The 21,532-nt window shown below is 39.3% G+C and overlaps 1 protein-coding gene across 4 annotated transcripts in view; it reads left to right on the top strand.

The window, feature by feature from the left end:
• The first annotated feature begins 11,900 nt into the window (after window positions 1-11,900).
• hdac11 (histone deacetylase 11) overlaps window positions 11,901-21,532 on the top strand; it is a 40,883-nt gene continuing 31,251 nt past the window's right edge. Inside the window, exons 1-6 of one of the 4 annotated variants that reach the window (XM_088082594.1) lie at window positions 11,902-12,105; window positions 16,068-16,127; window positions 17,467-17,561; window positions 17,685-17,768; window positions 18,565-18,665; window positions 20,901-21,017. In XM_088082594.1, the coding sequence (XP_087938720.1) occupies window positions 17,702-17,768; window positions 18,565-18,665; window positions 20,901-21,017 (285 nt within the window). In that variant the 5' untranslated portion in view covers window positions 11,902-12,105; window positions 16,068-16,127; window positions 17,467-17,561; window positions 17,685-17,701. Of the gene's footprint in view, window positions 12,106-16,067; window positions 16,128-17,466; window positions 17,562-17,619; window positions 17,769-18,564; window positions 18,666-20,900; window positions 21,018-21,532 lie in introns of all 4 variants that reach the window. The other 3 variants (XM_088082589.1, XM_088082585.1, XM_088082583.1) reach the window with 3 other exon arrangements.

Below are 21,532 nucleotides of genomic sequence, written 5' to 3'. Positions count from 1 at the left end.
CCCCGGCACAAATAGTTCCGCAATTGCTGAATGCTACAGCTGTTGCCTAGCAACACATAAACATTTTCCTGCACGCTGCTTGATAATTTGTGTTAGCTCGGCCTTCATGTTATGCACAGAGCAGATGCTTAGTATCATGAACATTTATCTCTGTGTTTTCAGTGAAATCAGATTCTGTTAACACTGTTGACACTTTATGTGGTGTCAACACTTTATGTGGTTCAAATGAGTTAGTTTGATCAGACAGATCATCCCTTCAGTGTGTGTCCACTCACTGCCGTGATCTCTGTCACCTCGAGTCCCGTATCAGATAGCGTGAGTGTGTGTCGGTGTCTCTCAGGCTGCTGTTAGTGTCAGACAAGTGTGTCCTTGTCTCACTGTACATCCCTGTAACTTCTGTAACATCTGTAACAGCTGGTTTACTGCTAATTAACGGCGGTTTATTGAAACCTGTCCATCACAGCTGCCCCCTCCTGGGCTTCCTCATAACTTTTAGTAACTCCAATGCTACATGAACAGCGCCAACTAGCTGTTTGAACCTATGCTTACACCGTACTATAAACATATCCCACTTTTGAAGCATATTCTTGTATATAATTAATAATAACATATAATTAAGTCGCCAAGGGGGTCTGAGCTAGACAAATTCGATGAGTTGGCAACACTGCTTGGGTGGGCTATAGTGGTGAGGGGAACTGCAAAGTCAGGTGATAGTTCTCTGTGGTAGCATTGCATGGACGTTTGGCCAACTATTGATGTAAAAATATGTATATGGGCTGCTTTAAGGGTGATATGATACAATTTGAGGGAACCTTTACAGCTCTTTGTGTAGCTATTTTTTGTATTTCACACTTTACTCTTCCCCAGTGGGGCTATGAAAAAAGTCTTGTGATACAAATACAAACTTAAGGCATCTGAAATAAATGCTATGATCACATTAAAAAATCCAGTGTCTTTTATTAAATCAGAAAGTAAACATAATACCTTTGTATATGCTTTTTCCTGTAATTTGTGGCTGCTGAAGGCCTGTGATCTTTTCAACAATGAGTCTGAATTTAACTGAGGTCTACTTGTTTAAACGTGTTTTTCATGAGATTCAGTTTGCCGCCTACAGCCTGATAAATGATACTAATCAGTACACACACTCCTATCCTGGTCATCAGTATACTGAGTGAGGTCGGTTTGAACCCAAAGGAACTAAAACAAGGCTGGCAGAGCGGCAAGGCAAACCATGAAGGCAGCGTTTCATGAGATCAATGCCTGGCTCTGAAATTGAGATGTTTACTGAGCAGCCGGAGCAGATGGAAAACTGAGAGGCATTGTTTGAGTGGAAATAAATTGCAGTCTGTTCCTCCTGGGTCTTCCAGCCAGCAGTCTGAAAATCTGAGGCCCCTATAGGATTTAGACACAGCCCAATTGTCAGTCATAATGATCCAAGCACAGCAAGCACCATATCATAACAAGATCATAGCAGACCCACAGCATCCTCTTTGGACTGAGTATGAACTCTTGACATCAGGACACATATACAGGATGCCAAAGATGAGGGCAAAAAGAGGTATCACCTTATTTGTACATTGGAGCATTCAGCTGCTGAACAAGCTTTCATAATTTAGTATGTACTGGAGCGCTGCACTTTATTGAACTTTAAAGTAGTCACTTGACATTTCTTACATGTAGCATGCAATGCCTTAATGGTTGTTTTTCATGACTGTTTTAAGTTATATATTTGTATATTTTTAGTAATGTATTTTACTCATTTGTTTTATGTTTTTATGTGCTGTCCATTGTGGATGTTGGTGTCTCGTGTCTCATTTGTGTTTTTTATGCTCTTGATGAAAGACAAATTCCCTTAGGGGCAATAAAGGTTTAATTTATTTATTCATTCATTCATTCATTCATTCATTTATTCAATTAATGAATTCGTTCATTCATATAATCAATTCATTTATCTGCTTTACTATTTGAAATATCAGTGAGATTTTCTGCATTACCCCCAGCTATATGAACTTTATAAGGGTGAATCATTGTTCTGTTTCTTCAAGTTGTTGGTTTGTCTTTGTCCATCTTCCTGCTGTGCCAAGAGGTTCTCGGATCCAATTTATATTCTCATTAAACTAATATATTGATATAAGATCAACTATTGCTCGTCATGTTCATTCTATTATTCATCTAAATGAAGCGTGACCTGTAGAAAAAGTTTGTTCTACATCACCAAATCAATAATCTCATCTATCTGTTTTCTAAACCTGCTTAACCTGCATGCTGGCTATACTCTTCCCCAAACGGGGTGGATTTTGCAGAGTCTTGAGTTTTTGCAGATGTTACGGCTGTATATTCTGGACTAGCCCCCATTTGTTATGCCCCATCCTAAAATGGCCCTATGGAGTGAACACACCCAAAATAACCACATAAGACAGACACCTTTAAAACCATTAAATCAATGTTATTAAGTAACAAACAACATGTAAACAAGACAATTAACATCCTGGGCTGAGAGGCAGCAAGACCAGCAGTCCCCACACCAGAGGCCTCTCTCCTGTGCTGCTGTCACAGAAGCTTTTAAGAAAGTCTTTCCCCAGCCAGGTGCATCTTATCATTAGGCAATGCAATACACCCAGGCAGATTTTCAGAGGGAAAGGGAAAACCGCACAGAACACATACCCAGCTGCAGAATCCACACACTTAAAACAATGAATAAATACACAAGTACTGAAACTGTTAAAACTCAGCACAGCACAACTATAACACAAATTTCACGGAGACAAATACTATTTATTCACTGAAACTTAGCATTAAGGAAATGAATGCTACTGACCAAAGGTGTATGTTAGGTAAAACCCAACTAAGCACACAGATCCAAAGCACACAGTCCAAAGAAAAACACCAACTTATTCTCAGCATGTAGACTAATCCCAATGAATTAAAACCTGGAACAATAGCACTCAGAGCACCCAACACTACACACAATAATAATCCCTCGAAAATAAAAAATGTCCCACAAATATAATAACAGTCGCTAACTGCAAATGTAATACAAAATTTCTTACAAATGTCCGGGAAAGACATCTATATGATGTATGTCATATTGATGTCTTTCCTGGACATCATATAAAGATCTTTTCTGAACGTCATATAGAATGAATGAATGAATGAATGAATGAATGAATGAATGAATGAATTATTTTATTTTTGTGTCATTCCACGACTGTGACCCATCCCATATGGGATTATATGACACCAACCAACAAGCAAATCAATACTGGGGTAGTGCTTGGTGAAACCCTGAGCAGCACTAATGGAGAGACAGAGGACAGCCTATCTCCCTGATCGGCCACCCAGCAGCACCCTGACCCCCGCACACGTCCCCATAAACACACAAAGTACATTCAGATCCTGGCTTCCAGTCCATTTCAGAATCTTAACAAAAAGAAATTCTAAATTTTAGCATTTACACACAAATCAATTGAATTAATCGATAACAGAACTAAAATGATCTGTTTGGCCAAATTAACTTGAATTGAAATATTTTATCTGTTTATATTCTATCATTTTTACCTCTATTATTATTCTGGTGTCAACAACTAAAACAGCGCAGCAACCAAGGTAGCACTTCACTTTTCCGGTTGTTGACACCCATATCAACAGATCAGTTATTATATGTGTATATGTGTGCATACTTACATGCATCTGCAATGTGCACATATATATATGCACACACGTACACACACACATATACATATACACATATATATGCACATACACACATATGTACATTTATAATCAATATGAATATACCAGCCAGATTAGTCGGGATCATAGCCCATGCTATAATTGAGCAGCCCCATTGAACAGCCACAAATAGACCATATCTCCTCAGTTATATATTGCCTTCCTCCTCATCAACCAGGCCCTTTCCAAGAAAGTAGCAAATGCATACAGTACTGTGCAAAAGTTTTGGGCCACTTTGAACTTTATTTTAGCAAGGTTATAATGACCATACATATTTATTACTCAGTAGTCTCTTTACTAAAATACAACCAGTATACAGTATTAAAAATGCAAATATTAATAAGAATAAAACAACCTCATCAGACTGAAGTTGCAAATATTTACTGTGACCTCCATTTCCACTTAGCATGTCTTGAACTCTCTTAGCCAGGCAATATGAGATTTACAGTACTAATCTTCTGGTGTATTCACAACAAATAGCTTTCAAGACATGTCTAAAACTCAGTATTGATTGTTTGAGCTGCCTTTTGTTATGGTTGTATGATTCCATGCTTCACACTAAATATTGACTTCAGTCAGAAGAAGCCATTTTGTTTTGACTGTTTTGCTATTTTAAAACATTGTACATGTTCTCTGTATTCTTTGTATCTTCATAAAGAGACAAAGCAATAAATGTATATATTATGTCCCCATTACAACTTTTCTAAAACAAAAAATCTATGGTGGCCTAAGATTTTTGCACAGTACTGTACGTTTCATATGTAAAGAGTCGTTTTAACTTTTCAGAGTCTTCTAGCCATACAAATTCAAAGTTTTTGTCTATTTTCTTAAAAAGGTTTTGCCTGATAGGGTCATAGAAAGGGCAATAGAATACAAAGTGCATTTCATTTTCCACTTTGTGGAGATCACATAGACTACACAACCTATCCTCCTCAGCTGTGCCCACATATCTACCTGTCTCAATATGGAGGCCAAGAATACCCGCTCTAAGTTGAGCACACAGAGAACGCTTTTTCATTGACAAATTATACATAAATTAATTCTCTAAACCGTAAAGATGTTCTGTCTCAAAATACGTGCAGAGTTTTGGCTTATAACATATATCCAGTGCCCATTTTTCCAGTATTTGCTGAGAGATTATGTCTTCCGCTACACCTGTCTCTACTTTCTCTTTATTAAGAAAGGAGTCTTCAAACCCAGCTCTCAGAAGGATATCATGGATATCCCTTGCCCATGCTCCATTTGACATAAAATCCCTATCAAAGACCTGCCCAGCAATTCTGTTGGTATTCATCCCCAATATTCTGTTCCATAGATGTATCACACACATGTTCCAACGTACCACATTGGGCTCCCATCCCATGTCTCCCATAACTGCCAGAGTTGGTGCAAATTTATGAACACCAAAAAAGTATCTCATGGCTCTCTTGTGAACAACCTCACTTTTGGTGAGTTGTTTAAATCCCCACACCCCTGCTGCGTAATCTATGACCAGGCATACACAGGCTTGATATAATTTGGTGTAGGCAGCAAAGACAATATCCCTCAATGTTAGTGTTACCTGTAACACCCCCCAACACTCTGTTAGCCAAAAGCCAAAAGAGCCAAAAGTCCCAAGCCCTTCAACTTCACTGGGCTTATAACTCCTGTGACAAAAAGGGGTATGGCGCTTGACCATCAAAGCGGGAAAAATATGCTCCTCCCTTCTATCACTAATTTCTTCCTAAAGTGTTGAAGTTCACTTTTCACCTTCAAATCTTCAATATTTGAAACCATGACGCTCTCCTCTGCTGATCGATACCAAAAACTTATGAGAAAACCAAATAATTCTTTGGCAGATCATTAACTAAGAAAAACAGTATTAACCATGTTAAACAAACATAACGAATATGTGTTAAAATAAGTAAGTGTAATACTACGGTGTCAAAACACTGATATGATTAAAGGTTGTTAAAGATTCTATTTGAATAAAGGTATACAAGTACTAGCATCAAAATATAACAAAGTATGAAAGTACTTAATATGACCAAAGGTCTATCAACAAAGCCTATAATTAGAAAATCCCAAAATGCATGATTACAAAACAATATATCATCTGTACACAACAGTGTAAAGGAAGGATATAAGATACAGATAAAGAAGATGCATATCAAAATGCAAGTCTGTACTAACAGGTCACCCCCCCCCCCACACACACACAGGCACAGCTTGTGTTTGTAAGTTTGGCCTCAAAGTCGGCAGGTAACCAAAGTTCCAGTTGTGTAGGTATGACACCTCCACGCAACATTTCAAAGTACGTTTTACTTTGAAGACGAAAATCAGTTAATGTGGTCCTTTCTTACAGCCTGGTGATGTGCGGGTATGTCACGTGTTGGTTGTGCAACAAAGACGTAAATTGTCGGTTTCTATGATGCAGAGATCTCCTGATGTCTCCTTGAGTCTTTGCAGGAGCTCAGTTGACAGCTCCTTGCCCCAAATGAGTAGTAAGTTAACTCAAACTGTCGGGCGGGCAATAAAATCTGTTGTAATGTAGTTTTGCTTACAACAGTCGTAAATTCAACAAGGCAGTTAGGTCCATTGGCTGACCCCGAGGTTCATCTAAGGAATCTCTAAAGAAAGTTTCAGTTTTGGGTCGGCATTTGAATATCTTCTTATCAAGAATTGTCCTCATTATCCACTACATGATCATTCAGTCTATTTCTTATGATTGTACAGTCAATATAAATATGGTCAATACAGGCTACAGGACATTGAATGGATGTCTTTTCTGGATGTTGTATTTCTGGACGTAGTATAGACACACTGACCTGATGAACTGGGAGTCCACACCCACCACTCTAAGGTCCAATGATCTGTGGGGTCCCAAATTAAAAAAAAAAGGTCACAACTGATGTTGTATTTTTATTATGATGCATCCTGTCTGAAAGTTGACCATGGATACCTGAACTGGACCAGTGCCAGTAAATTTAGCAACATAAATACACGCCTCATTCCTTAAAAGAAGTCTAGTGTCTGACATACCAGTAATTGATACCTACCATCTACGTCACAGCATTGTATAAATACTGCCTTTCTATGTGATCGGTGTCAGCCAGCTTTCTGTTCTGTGCCAGTTAGTCTGCGTTTAGTCTTGTCTCTGTCTGGGATGACCCGAGTGCTTGTCTTTGTCATACTTGACATTTGTAGTCTTCATTTTAGTTCATCTTTGTACTCATCTTCATTTATGTTGTACTTGTTTATTGTACTCGTGTTCGTTGTAATTGTAATTCAAATGGTATACTTATACTTTTACTCATATTAAACGTGAGCTGATTGAAGCTTCAACAGGTGTCTCCAGCCTTCAGAAGTCAACACAGAAAACTCATACTATCAACTGATTTGTTACAGTAAATAATCAACAGCAGTAACACACTCATGACCCCACTAAAAAAAAGTGGACTGCAACAACCACAACACAAAATGGTCATAATGTACTCAACTACTACACAAAGGTTGATAACATACTCCTAAGCAGCAACCAGCAAGTGACTCAATAAACGTGGAGTGGAAGGACAACCACAACTCAAAAGGTCATAAACCACAAGTATTTAAAAAGTTGTAAAGTTGAGGTCATCATATTCGCTGCTCATCATGCAGTATTTGTATCTTGTGGTGTGGAGCAGGTGGACCTAGATGCAGAAGAATTCAGGCAACAGGAACTCATTCTTTACTCCAGGTTGCAACAACAAAACAGCAAGCAGAGAATCACACAACAAAAATCAAGAATCCAACAAAGACTCAAGTGAAAACCAGGACTAAAATAAATACTAAACTGATGAGGAGATGAAGTGCTGATGGAGAAAAAGGCCAAACATGCTCAGTTGAGGGGAGGAAGGTGATGAGGCAGAGGAACATGCAGCAAGCTGATTTGCTGGGAGAAAGTGAGGAGAAGGGAAGGACTAATGAGGCTGATGCAGGACAATAAGTCAAAGGGAGCACATAAACACGGGAAGGGGAGAGCACACTAAACAGAAACTAATAAAAAACAAAATCTTCTTAGCAATAAACCAACCAAGTGAAAAAAAAGACCAGTTTACATACGTACCAGGCTAACAGCTAACAGCCTGGCTGGATTGATCCCGGAGCCTCAAATGTTCAGTCACTCTCAATACAAACCAGTTTGTGTGTGTGTGTGTGTGTGTGTCTCATTAACATACATTAAAATACCACAGGTGCATTTTGTTAGTTACTGTTATTATTTTCAACATTGTGACTATTATTGTTTTTTATCATCATTCATTTAAAAGTCTTTTTTTTCTTATATTGTGTTTATGAAGACTGCTGCTTATAATATTATTAGAGGTTTGATGAATATTTATATATTTATCTTTTTTTTCCAGTCCTGTTTCCAGGGCCTTCACCACCTGCGGGTCTCCCCAGGCCCTGTGACATCACTGTCGCCTGCACCTTTCTTCATAACAATGCCTGTCTCAGGAAGGAAAGGGCTCCCACAGTGGCCCTGGAGATGGACTGGGGACAATGCTGCAATATTTCCTGATAACATCAATGACAAACTGCTCAGAGACAAATACGTTAATTATTGTAGTGGATTTATTGCTTTTTGATGCATTCTTTAACAATAAAGGAGCTGACCAGTCTGGACACCTCTCTGTCAGCTTGGCTAAATTTATGCAAATGTATGCTCTTAAATCAAATATTAGTTGTACTTTTTGTCAATACCATATAACATTGTAAAATGGTTGCAGTTGCACCAAAACTTTGCAGCAAGTTTTACTAAGAATCCCAACTCAAAGTGAAACTTACGCAAGACCAGAATGGAGGTTAAGCGTGTCATCCAATCACTCTGGCTCCATCTGCCATAAATGTTTCTATTGTCTGTCATATGTGATTAAAATAGACTAAATAAATGATCACTAAAATAGCATTTTCATTCGATGTTAGCACTAAAAACACTCAGTTACACAGTCTCCTCAAGTATGCAGTCAATGTGATTACTTTGAAACATGAGTCTTTGATGATATTCTTTTGTACTATAGGCTGTAACTTGATAATTCTGTATGGCTATTCCCTGTGTCTTTTTGTTCTCTGTTTTTTAATTATGGCAGGATGTGCTCATGAAAACAAATGCTTCTTAAAATATTAATACCACAGAAATAAACTACTTGCAGTATTTTTCAGACAAAGTATAGGGACTGAACATGAGCTAAAAATATACCACTAAAAATATGTTATTTCAGGAATATCACAGAGTTTTTCTGGAGTTCTCTGAGGCTGCCAGCCCAGCAGAGAGATCACTGCTTTCCTCACTTCAGCGATACACCATCTCTGTTACCCCTAACAGGCATTTACATATCTTGCTATTTATAGACTCCTTTAGCTGCCAATAGGCCAGTTTACAGAGCCATCCAACCCACAGGAGGTAAAGGTGACATTTTGACTGCACTAAAGTGCTAAAACCTATGGTGTGTGTATTCATATTGCTTTATTACAAAAGAGACATTCACAACATTCAGGGGAGTTTTATCAGCAGCTATTGCACAGACTGAAATCAGATCAGATGAAACTATATTGATCCCTGTGGGAACATTCAGTGTGTTGCTGAAGTGAAAGTAAAAAGGATTGTGTTTGTCAAATCCTCAGTGCACATTCTGACATAGTGTGAAAAAAATGCTGTAACTGTGCAAAGTTGAGTCACGTCAGTTGTATTTATCTCGTCCCAAATTATAGCAAAAGCTATCTCGGGACTTTCATTCAGTTTTCATTTACAGAGATCCAAGGCTTTGAAAGAGAAAAGTCTTAAGCTAAATGTTAAATGTAGGCTACAGAGGGTGTCTGCCCCTTATACAGACTCTGGAAGATGGTTCCACAGAAGAGGAGCTCTCCTAGTCTAAGGGCATGCAGGTCAGGTTAATGGGTGACTTTTTACTGGATGTTTCAGCACTGTGACAGTCTGGTAACCTGTCTAGGGCGTAGCCAAACTGTCACCCAGTGTTAGCTGGATATGGCTCCAGCCCCCATGCAACCTGAAAGAGGAAGAGTGGTCACAGAAAATGCATGAATGAAATGCAATCACCAAAAATTTTTATTTATTTTTTACTTATTTATCTAGATCCGCAGTAGCCACTAAGAGGGTAAACACTACATCATAAAATAAAACAAATGTATAATTTAAAATCCAACTTAAAACAGCACATACAGTAACTGAGAAAATAAAAAGGAGATTTCCTCATTAATAATCATAAAAGTCAGATAACATGCATGAAATCCTATCCTTGTATCCTATTTGAGGGGCTGGTGTTCTGAGTCAGGTATTTCTTTTCAAAAACATCTATACTTATGAAATGCAGCAAACTATCCCATAACTTCATTCCTCTAACCGTAACAGTACAGTGCCTTGCATTAGCTTTTTAAGTGAGAAGTGAAAAACAACCTCTTGGTGCATGCCCAAAATAGTCGCATGACTGGCTTTGAGTTACATTAGAGAAGCTAACATCATTAGAATGCACACAAACATTTTTTTTCCCTCTGCTTTATTTTATGAGAAATATTTTACTGTCTTAATTCCTGAATACCCTTTACCATCAATTTTCACGTTTTGCTAATGGCCATAACATTAATACAAGGTATGCTATGCTATATTCCTCCACTAATGTTAAAAACGTGTTGAACATTTTTTTTTACTGCTATCTGTAGGATTTAATTATAGGTACCTATCTGATTTAATTTAAGCAGTCTGAATAAAAAAAGAGATCAATATGTTGGTCATTTCACACATGTACATATTGTTGAATTGCTTGCCTTGTTGTTTGTATAATTGGGGTTCTTTCATTGATTGATTTTGCTCTTAACTTACAGTGTAAATGTATGCCTATTGGCTCATTTATTAATGCTACCTGCATCTTCGAGTATGTACTATTTTTTTAATACTTTTTTTGTCATTTATATTGTTTTGAGGATTTGGTTTAACGTTGAAGTACCCATTGTCTGGAAGCATTTTTGGGGACACATTTATGATTGTTATTATACGCAGTGTTTGAGTTTTCAACTCTGTCTTGTATATTTCAGTGTGTAAAATTTTAAAATGGTTGTTTTTTGCACATGGGGAATGTGATTGGTTGCTGACTTACAGCCACTCCCCTTTTTAAGACCGCTTCTCATTTGACACAAATTGTTTGCCTGATGAAGGTCTAGTACAGTGTGCGGGAGTCCTTTTGCAGTTTTTTGGTCAATCTCCCCCTCTCTAAACCACCTGTCTTATCTGATGTGCAAAGTGTTCCTTTGTTCCTAATCCATGTCTGCTGCCGTTTCCCACTGTCTTCTAAACTTCTTGCCTTTAGGTGTCACCACCAGATATCCACCCCCACCCCACCCCTTTTTTTCCCTGACTAGACCGGTTGGCACCATTGGCACAGCCGTAAACACAAGAAAATTGACATTTTTATAGCACTTCTCCATGCAGACATCACCTCCTGCTCCCCATCTGCAATTTTCCAAAGTAGAGTGATGTTGTATGCAAACAACTTAAAGATCATTCCCTCCTTCCTAGAAATACAGTCAAGTCATATTATCACAAATCACAATTTGTCTAAGAGGACTTTACAGCATAAGACATCCATCTGTCCTAAGACTCTCACATCCACTAAGGAAAAACTTCCCCCCCCAAAAAAATGTGTAAAGCTCAAAATATGAATGACTGTTATTTGTCATTATAAATGGTAAATTAAAAAGCTTTGCTTACCTGTGTGTGTTCCCACAGCATCGCTCATACTTCATGTCAGCCCTGCATAAATCAGTGCCCCACTTGGACCACCCCTGTAAATACAGTCTGGACACGCCACTGCTCCATAGTCTGGATTATCTGCAACATGATGACTAAACAACAGGACAAACGTGTGTAAAAAAAAAAAAGACCGTTTTAGCTCTCTGGAGTTCATGTCTCTTCTGCTTTAAATGTACGTCCATACTAACAACGTCACTGACGGCGCAGTTGGCGCAGGGCGCGAGCCTTGCTTTCCTAGGATGGTTTGGGAATGACCCGCCCTACGCTCCTTCTTATTGGCAAGCACTCGTTTGCTTTCGTTGGTTGTATTGGTTAGGTCCTAATAGGAGGAGTGCGATTGGTTGTGGTTAGGGTAACGATGTCAGTGTAAGCCAATGAAAGGCAGAGTGAGGCGGGTCATACCTTCTCCATCCTAGTAAACACGAATTCGCAAGCTAGACGGATAAAGAATCCTGTCAAGAAACGGCACCGGAAAAACAGGGTTTCTCTCTGTGAGCAGGAATTTCAATAAACCAGAATAAACCCTGAGGGACAAACTCTCAGAGCTTCCTGCAGCTGCTGGCTTAGCAGCGTTATTCTTCATACACTGACAGGTGAGTCCCATCGGCTGCTGCTGGACTGTGTTGACTGCTGAAACCCTCCCAGACCTCCCTGTCCGTCCATCAACCATACTGTGTCACACACACTGTGGCTTTTGTCTTTGACATAAACTTGAGCAGAGCCACGTGCACACACGTTTGGAAGCTGTGTGTGTATGTCTATGTGTGTGTGTGCGCGCGCGCGTGTGTGTTTGTGTGTGTGTGTGTGTCTGTCTATGTATGCTTTTGTCGGTTCACACGCTTCCTTGTCCGGTTGCGTCTTTGAAACATATATACGTCATTGCGCATGCGCGAGAAATTGGCCTCTTGAATTAAGCAATAGGTTCGTTCGTTCACTATAATACATCCATGGTTCAAGCTGAACTGCGCCTCGCCTGGACAGCGGACGTGAGGGTGGTGGGGGGCGGTGACAAAAAGCTGCAAACAAGTCGGACAATTGTCTGACTTTTCCAGCATCCTCCAGTCTGTACAAGAAGTCACCGAAGCTCCCACATCCTCATAGATTGGATTCCTTTTCATTCAGATTTTATCAGATCTGTTTATCAGTCTGTTTACAGTCTCCAGTTATTGTAATGAAAGACAGTGTTAATATTTCAAATATTATACAGTAGAATTGTGATTTCTGTTCATGATTCAGCCTTCATTTACATGAATTCCTTATTTATATCAGCATTATGTCATTTTGTGCTGTTTATAAATCTGCTGAGTGGTTCTGTCACCCTCAAACTGCATCAATATATTAAAACCATCATTACAGCTCTCAGATCAGTCAGACAGCCCATGGTCAGGGCCTCACATCTGTAAACATGTTATTTTCAGAATCCTCACATCACACTTAGACTACTGATGCTTAGACTAGACTACTGACTTAGACTACTAATCCTTCCTTTCCTTCCTTCTTCAAAATAATTAAAACACTATACAATAGACTTTGTATAGTTTATGATGAATTTATTTAGTCTTTGTGACTGCAAAACACTATCATAAGTCACAACATGCACTCTGTTAACAAGATAAACCTTCAAATAAGACAAATCAGTTCCAAATCTCTGAAATTCAACAAAAATAAAAAGTTTATCTGACATGTCATAATAATGAGTCATTTGAACCAATCAGCTGAGAGCCAGGTGACACAGTTGCTTTCCGCCGACTGCTGAAGACTGGCTCTACAATCTGTGGCCACCTCAAAATCGTGAAATTATTGCCGTCCTCTTTTGCATGAAGTCAGGGAAAGTTGGGCTGGTTGGGCTAGGGCAGGCCCCCAGGAAGTGTGCCATGCTCTGAAGCAAAATTTACATAGTGGCTGAAAGAGGAATTGCACCGTCACATGATGCACACCGGCCCAGAAAGACTTTCCCCCATTTGCTTAACATTGGGAAAGAGACCTCCTTAAATCACTGGATATTTTTTTTTTAAATTTAATGTTGACTTTTCAGAATGCATTTTTAATAGCATTATTAAAAATATTAAGTCCTAAAGACGTAAAATGCGCCATTTTCTGAATATATAGATATTTCTCCAGACATAAAATGAACGCGCATGTGACACGCGGGACTCCACCACTTGCACGCGCATGTAACTCTTGGAGTCCCCGACACAACACAGACTTCATGCCAGCTGTAGTAATGGATATTTTTAAATCATAATTCATCATTTTGACCATTTTACAACACATCCATATGCTGTTGGCTGTAAAGCTGTAATATGGACGTCATACCGTGTCTGTATCATAAACTGTATATACAGTCTACGGTCTGTATTCAAACAACTGGTTATCAGGAAGCAGCGCAGAGCACTAGTGACAGTTATTACACGGAACTGAAGGTAGTATTAACGTAAAGTTGAGCTAAGTAATAATACACGGGGCAATGTTACAAGGTATCACCTTTATTACATTTTTGTGGGCACAACACTTTTTGATTCTGTTAATTTAATTTCTCCGGTCATGATTACGATATGTTTTCCTGATAAGTTGTATGTATATTTGAGTGTGTGTGTGTGTGTGTGTGTGTGTGTGTGTGTAGAGACAGATATACCATTATCTGATTATCACGTAAATATTAAAACCGCTGTCAGCAGCTGTTGCTAATAAGCTAAGCTACTACGAGAGGAATGCTCATGAACGAGCGCTGTTCACTTCGGAGTCAGTGCTTGGGTATAATCGGCCGCACACGGGCGCGTTCGGCTGTCATTAATCACTACTACGCATGCTCTATGGGCCAGTAGATCCAGGTATTTTACACTTTTCCAAACCCAGAAAAAGAGTTTGTTCTCTGCTTCATACGTCACTGAGCCATGGATCTATTATAAATCTGGATACAGCCGTGGGGGCGGGGCCTAGTTCATTGCTATGAGAGCTGCTCAGTGGCGCATGAAGCCATGGATTTATTATAAATCTGGATACAGCCGTGTGGGCAGGGACTCCATGGGCTAGGGTCGGTCACAAATCTAATTGGCATGCATTGCTTTTCGATCGCCGGTGAACTGGGTAGGATCGAACGAGTCTAATATTATCACTTCCTTATAGTACATCCATGAATATTACACGAGAGGGTGTGCCGACTTCACTATAATACACCCATGTGGTGTGCTCAAACATTATTTGAGCATAACAGTGATGCGGTCAGGGCCGAGGTGCTTGTGCATGTTGCGCCGAGGTCCGCAAGCATCACTGAAGTGCTCAAATGACGTTTGAGCACATCCTTGAGTGTAATATTTGTGATTATACAACTATTACCAGCTCTCAAAATAAAAAGCTTTTAGAGACTGTTATCTCCATTTCCATGGAAACACACTAAGTCTGACTAATTCCTGGAAAACAATGAGTCATGTCAGTAGAATCCTAAATGAAATGAAATGTGGTTCACTACTCCAGCGAGTAGGTCTGACCTTAGCAGCAAACTAGCAACAGACACATTTTCTAGTCCCTCCTCAGTCTGCTGGCCAACTCGTGCATATAGTCTACTTTCAAGAGATCGTGGAGTTTCCCAAACTAAATAACACAGAAATGCTCAGCTTGCTCAGTTTTGGTACAACTAAGATATCGGCGGACCAAATTTAGCAATTACACCCACAAACTTTACCTGTATTTTAAGCTAGTAGCTCCGTGTCACGGCACAGATGAAGGGATGCCAGAGGATGACAAACATTTCCAATAACTCGAGAGCAAGGAGCCCAAACGCCACAGTTAATGAAAAAAGATGGAGGTATCATCATTTCCAAAATTCCTAAAATCTTGTTATCTACTGAAATATTCTGCTTCTTGATGGCGTTTAGCCTTTCACATTTCACTGCCGTCCCAATGACTTAGCCCTATATTTACCATCTTGCCTAGATCACAACTAAGTGGTTTTTAGTTTGCAGATAAGTGTGCTGTTTTCATGTCATACACACAAATGCCACTTTTTTGTTGTGTGTTTGTACATATCTGTGCAGAATATGGTGGTTTATGCTGATTAATGCCGTCTTTATGTTAGTTTATAGTTTACACCATTCGTGAGGTGGCTGTTAATTTGTATTTGTTCAGCCTTATTTACATTAATGAGAGTTAGTTATGAAAATAGTGGCAATGATATACGTGCTGCTGCCTCCTACTTGTATAATTGCAGTAATAATTGCATGTCTTCTGGAGCTATTATTCGGAAACAGGGGAGTAATTGTCCTAGTACTGAGGCAGGTGTGCTGTAATGCATGTTTGAACACATTCTAAAAAGTCTTGTGGACCAATCAGATTTCTTGGTCAGAACTACTTTTTGTACAACAGAATTTATTATTATCCCCCATTCTTATGCAGTAACGTGGGCACAATGTATTTGCTACACATTGGAAAATTACAGCATTTCAAAAATATTATTAATAATAAATGTTATTCATGTTACTGTTAACATTTACAGTAGTTTGACCTGCAGGTCAGTGAATTCATGTGTCTGTCAGTAATTTTTTTTTTTTGCCCACAGATGAAAGAAGCAATGCCTGAAAAACATGTCTCACAAAGAAGATAATGAAGGGAAAGAGAGGTGAGCAACACAAACAACATGCCACTTCTGAGAATCATGACACTCCAGAGCAAATTGGCTTGATTTCTCACAAAATCATGGAAAAGGGCTATGAGTAACTGAATATGTAATGGCCCAAAAATCCTCAAAAAAAAAGTTCCACCAGAAAATTACCTGAAATTTGTACAAAAAAGAAAAAGAAAAGTAAAACACAAATGGGGGAAATGACCTGAAAGAAGTGATGGAATAATAATTAACAAAAAAATAAAAATAAACATGTATTTTTTTTTCTGTAACCTGATTTTAAATATATAATTATAGTAGTTTTAAATATACTTTTTTTTCCCAACTGTTTTTATTCGTGACAGCAGGATAGGTACAACATTTTCAGATGTTTACAAATCACAGAAGTTTTTCTTCACAATAACTAGCATAACTAGCAGCTTTGCTCTGCTTTCTTCCTTCCACAGCCTCCTGGGTTGCAAGGAGAGATAAATATGGTTTTCTTGATATTTTCCCTAGATATGGTTAATTTTCTAATGATTATTTTAATCTTTTACAGCTAACTTTCAGATCATTTTCACTGTTTTTAGCAATTTCTGAGATATTTTATGCCAGGTTGCTGAGGTTTTTTTAAAAATGTTTTTGACAGAAATCAAAGGAGCATTGGGCGCCCAATAGCTCAGTTGGTAAAGCCTCATGTACTAAGGCTGTGTCCTCGCAGCAGAAGCTTTGGGTCGATTCCAACCTCGTGCCTTTGGTGCTTGTCATCCCTTCTCTCTCCACCCCAAAAAATGGGCTCAATATTAAAATATTAAATAAGGTTTTATTCAAAGCTGAAAAAGTGTGAATACATTTTTTATAAAATGCAACGTTTAGCTTTAGCTGCCAGTAAAGCTATAATGTGTCTTTTTGTATTCCTACATGTAACTGTGACGGGCGGCACGGTGGCGTCGTGGTTAGCACTGTTGCTTCACAGCGAGAGGGTCCCTGGTCAAAACCCGGTTGGAACGGGGCTCGGTCCATGGGCAGGGGCCCTTCTGTGCAGAGTTTGCATGTTCTCCCCGTGTCTGCGTGGGTTCTCTCGGGGGTCTCCGGCTCCCTCCCACAGTCCAAAGACATGCAGCTCAGGTTGATTGGTGACTCTAAATTGCCCTTAGGTGTGACTGTGAGCGTGTGTGGTTGTCTGTCTATATGTGTCGGCCCTGCGATAGTCTGGTGATAGTCTGTACCCCGCCTTACGCCCGATGACAGCTGGGATTGGCTCCAGCCCCCCCGTGACCCTTACAAGGACAAGCGGTTACAGAAAATGACTGACTGACCCCCCAAAAAATTAAACCGATGTGCTCACATTTCAAAGGTTTAAATGCTTGTGAAAGGCGTCTGAATGCAGCGCAAGAAAACTGATGTTGATCCAGGTTTCAAAGGGTTAAGCCACTGGAGAAGTCACTCCATGTAAGTATAATGCAGCTGTGATGAACTGAACAGCATTTTTTTAAAACTTTTTTTTTAGCTCTCACCACACTGAATTGTACAGCAGCATCCCTCGAACATGTCTGCCCATTGTTTACCACCCAGACTACAACATCACCTTCATGGGCCTGGAAAAGCTTCACCCGTTTGATGCAGGGAAGTGGGGGAAAGTCATTCACTTCTTAAAAGGTAAGAGGAACAGAGTAGCAGATGGGGATGACGTCTTCCAGAGCTGACATACGTGAAATCACTCAGAGTGGATCAGAGAGGTGGGGAACAAAGAGGAAAGAGTGGGAGGTGAGATGTAGCTGCATGAGAGGGGAAAGGCAGAGCAATGGAGCACAGATAATTAGAGGAGACTATCTGTGTGAGTGTGCCGGTACGGTCGAGGCCGCACAGAGTTCAAGGCCAAGAGAAAACTGTCAGTGGCTAACTGGCACCACTTCACACAAAGTTGTTGTCACAGCACCACAGATTGTCTTTGTTATAGAAAGTGCCAAATGCAGCTTAATGACTCCACAAAATCAAAGTTTCAGAAGAGTGCAAAATAAAGAAGTGAGCATCTGCTGACTAAGGAGAACCTTGGATTTTTAAAGTGTGTCTTTGCAATACTTGAAGAAGGGGTAGATGATTCTTCAAATTTTAACTAGTGTGGTTTTTATGGCCAATATCATGCTCAAGTTTTGCACCATAATCTCAACATCAAGATATTGCAGTAGTTACTGAATTACTTTGAATATCATCATAAAAATATAAATTATTGGTACACAAAATAAATGCAGTTATAGACATGAATAATCTGTTTATGAGGCTTATCCTGGCTATGATCATGTCCAGGATATGGTGTTTATACGAACACAGAGAACTTAGGTTATTTATATTTATAAAATCTCCAACTTTTTTTTCATGTAACAACAACATGATATTTTCAGTCTCAAGTATGTTGGACATATTTGACTCTAATCAAACGATGTCTTTGTGTCAGAGGAGCAGTTCATCACTGATGGAAACATCGTGGAAGCCCAAGAGGCTACTGAAGAGGATCTGCTGGTGGTTCACTCTAAACGCTATCTCAACAGATTAAAGGTAGCTGTGTTTTTCCTCAACACTGCTGTCTGTAGTGCATCTCTCATTACAGCAGCATGTTCACCACAGCTCTTCTTTACTTCACTTCTTCTACATCTCCTCTGTGTATAACATGCATGACTCTGCAGCAGTGTGGAGCTGAGGGCTCCATCAGAAATGAAAGTAATTTGTTAGTAAAATCAAATGTTACTGTTTACATGAATAACAGCATCAGTGGAGAGTTTATTGTCCGGGATTTTTTCTGCTAAATGTTTCCTCTATTTGAAAATGTCCTCCTAATGCTGCAGTGCAGGAGGTGACATAACAGAACAGAGTTCTCATCAACATGCTGTGGATTATTCCACAGGGGACATATACTGCTTTCAACTCAGTCATGTCAAGAATATTCAGCACCTCTTTGAGTCCTTTGAGTCAGTAGGCGGGTTTCCATCAACCCTCATATTGTGCAAACTGAAACTGTGAATGTAAAAATAAGCCTAATGGAAACATGTTAATTTTGAAAAAAAGTTTTTAAGCTCACATGAGGGGGTATTTCAGAGGATTTGAAAAAGCAACATTTTTCAGAACTGAATGGAAATACTTTTTTTCACTTTAAAGGTCAGATGATATACAACAGAGTCACATGACATTCTAAATAACATGATGCAGTATGTGTGGACAGAGGAATAGACCAAGATTTAAGACTTAAACGAGGCAAAGAAATTAGGGCAGCAACTAGTACTTATCAGTATTTATCACAAACTCCAAGCAAACATGAGGGAGACAAATACAGTGACCATCTTGCAATTGTGTTTTATTGACATTTTGAAAAAACACTTAAGTTTTGCACAAATCTGTAATGGAAACCTGCTTAGTAATAATTTTAACAGCTCTATTTCATCTCAAAGCTGCAGTTCAGTTGTGTGTGTCAATTTGCCATCCAGTCAGTGATGCAAACATTCTGAGATGTGGTTGTAAATCTCTCAAAAAGGAGTCTGCTGCAGGAAAACTACAGCTGATAACAGTAGCATATGTTCAAGGACTTTGTGTTTATTCTCTCTCGCCTCTGCTACACACACAGCAAATGTTGGAGGGCTCATGAGCGCTACCTCAGTACTCTGCTGTTAATGTACTCTCTTCTGTGCTGTTCTGTTCTCATATGAGAGTCAAGGCTTAAGCCTGAGCTCACTGGCAACATTAATGTCTTTCTTTAGTCAGCTTTAGTACAATTTTATATCCAAACCATGATGGGAACACACTGACACATAATATGTGTTTTTTAAGTTCCTGTTTGGCTTATTATGCTTTTCAGTCAGCAGAGGTCAATCTGTGGTTTTGTTATGCCTCCAAGGAGGCCCGAGGCATTATGTTATTTTAGGTTTCTGTCCCTCCACCTGTCTATCCCATTCTTATGAATGCAATATTTTAAAAAGCACCCTAAGGTAATTTCTTCAAATTTAGCACAATCGTCTACTTGGACTCAAGAATGAACTGATTAGATTTTGGTGGTCAAGGCCAAGGTCACTGTGATAGTTGTAGTAACAGTAGTTTCATTCTTGTGAACACAGTATCTCAAGAATGTATTGACGGAATCATTTGGCGCAAACATTCACTAGATGATGAACTTATTCGATTTTGGTGGTCAAAGGTCAAGGATACGCTGACCTTGCATCCGTCTCATTCTCTTGATATCTCGATATCTCAAGAAGAGAGTTTCCTCAAATTTGGCACAAATGTCCACTGGACTCAAGAATGAACTGATCAAAATTTGATCAAAGTTTAAAGGTCCAGGTCCCTGTCACCTCAAACATGTTTTAGGCCATACCTGCTAATTAAAACAAAATTACATACAAATGTCTAATAGGATATAATGAGGAACTTCTGACATTTTATAACCAAGAGGTCAATGGTCAGCTTCACTGTGACATCATAATCTTATGCAAAAATACTTTTCAGGCCATTACTCAACATCATATCTCAGAAACAGAGGGGGAGACAGGTCAGGTACTGAAGAGAGTCAGGTACTGAACTGGTGACACTGATCCGTAAACTGGTGACTGTAGAGATCTCCTGTGCTGCCAGGGGGAAGATGTGTGTGAAGCATCCATGTTTTCACAGACATGGATGTAAACTGCATGTGTTGCTTGACTGATGGCATACAACCTTATGGTAGTAATTTTAGTTTGAGGGAGGGGGAGTCATAGCACAGGAAAGCTCTCTGTATACTGTGACTAACAGTGCTCTTTTTCACATCAGTGGTCTCTGGTGGTGGCAACCATCACAGAAATCCCTCCTCTCCTGTTTCTGCCTAATTTCCTGGTGCAGCGGAAAGTGTTGAGGCCTTTGCGGACACAGACTGGAGGAACAATAATGGTATGTATTCATGTCTCTTAATGTTTGTAGCTGGTTATATTAATGGTACATCCTGCAGAATCTCCCTGAAAACATTTATCAGTGTGGATGTGAGCGGAGGCTTCGATAAGTTCTCAGCTCATGTACACTCATTTGAGTCAGTCAGACTTGCAGTGCAGCGGAGACAATCTGGCTGAGTTGGAGAATTGTTATTAGACCATATTCTAACTGACATCTAATCATTTGCAGCCATTAATGACTTATAAATGTATAATCGGCACATAGACGTGCTTTGTCTGTCACAACACAGACTGCAGACTAACCTCAGGTTGAACACCACTGCTGCCCAGCTCTAAATATTTTTTTTATAACACTGATAAGCAAAAGCATGTTCATATTTAATGTATCAGTGAATTATTATTTAAAATGAACCTTGCAACAATGTAGTAGTCTCGGTGATTCATTTTTTAATTTTTTTTTTGCAGCTGGAAAGCGCAGCCACATGCTCCTCAGTCTATGTCAATGTAGAGCTTTAA

Source organism: Plectropomus leopardus, chromosome 2 (assembly GCF_026936395.1).
Source record: "Plectropomus leopardus strain MGB_pleo_1.0 chromosome 2, ASM2693639v1, whole genome shotgun sequence".
NCBI lineage: Eukaryota > Metazoa > Chordata > Actinopteri > Perciformes > Serranidae > Plectropomus > Plectropomus leopardus.
This window is presented reverse-complemented; position numbering and strand designations above follow the sequence as displayed.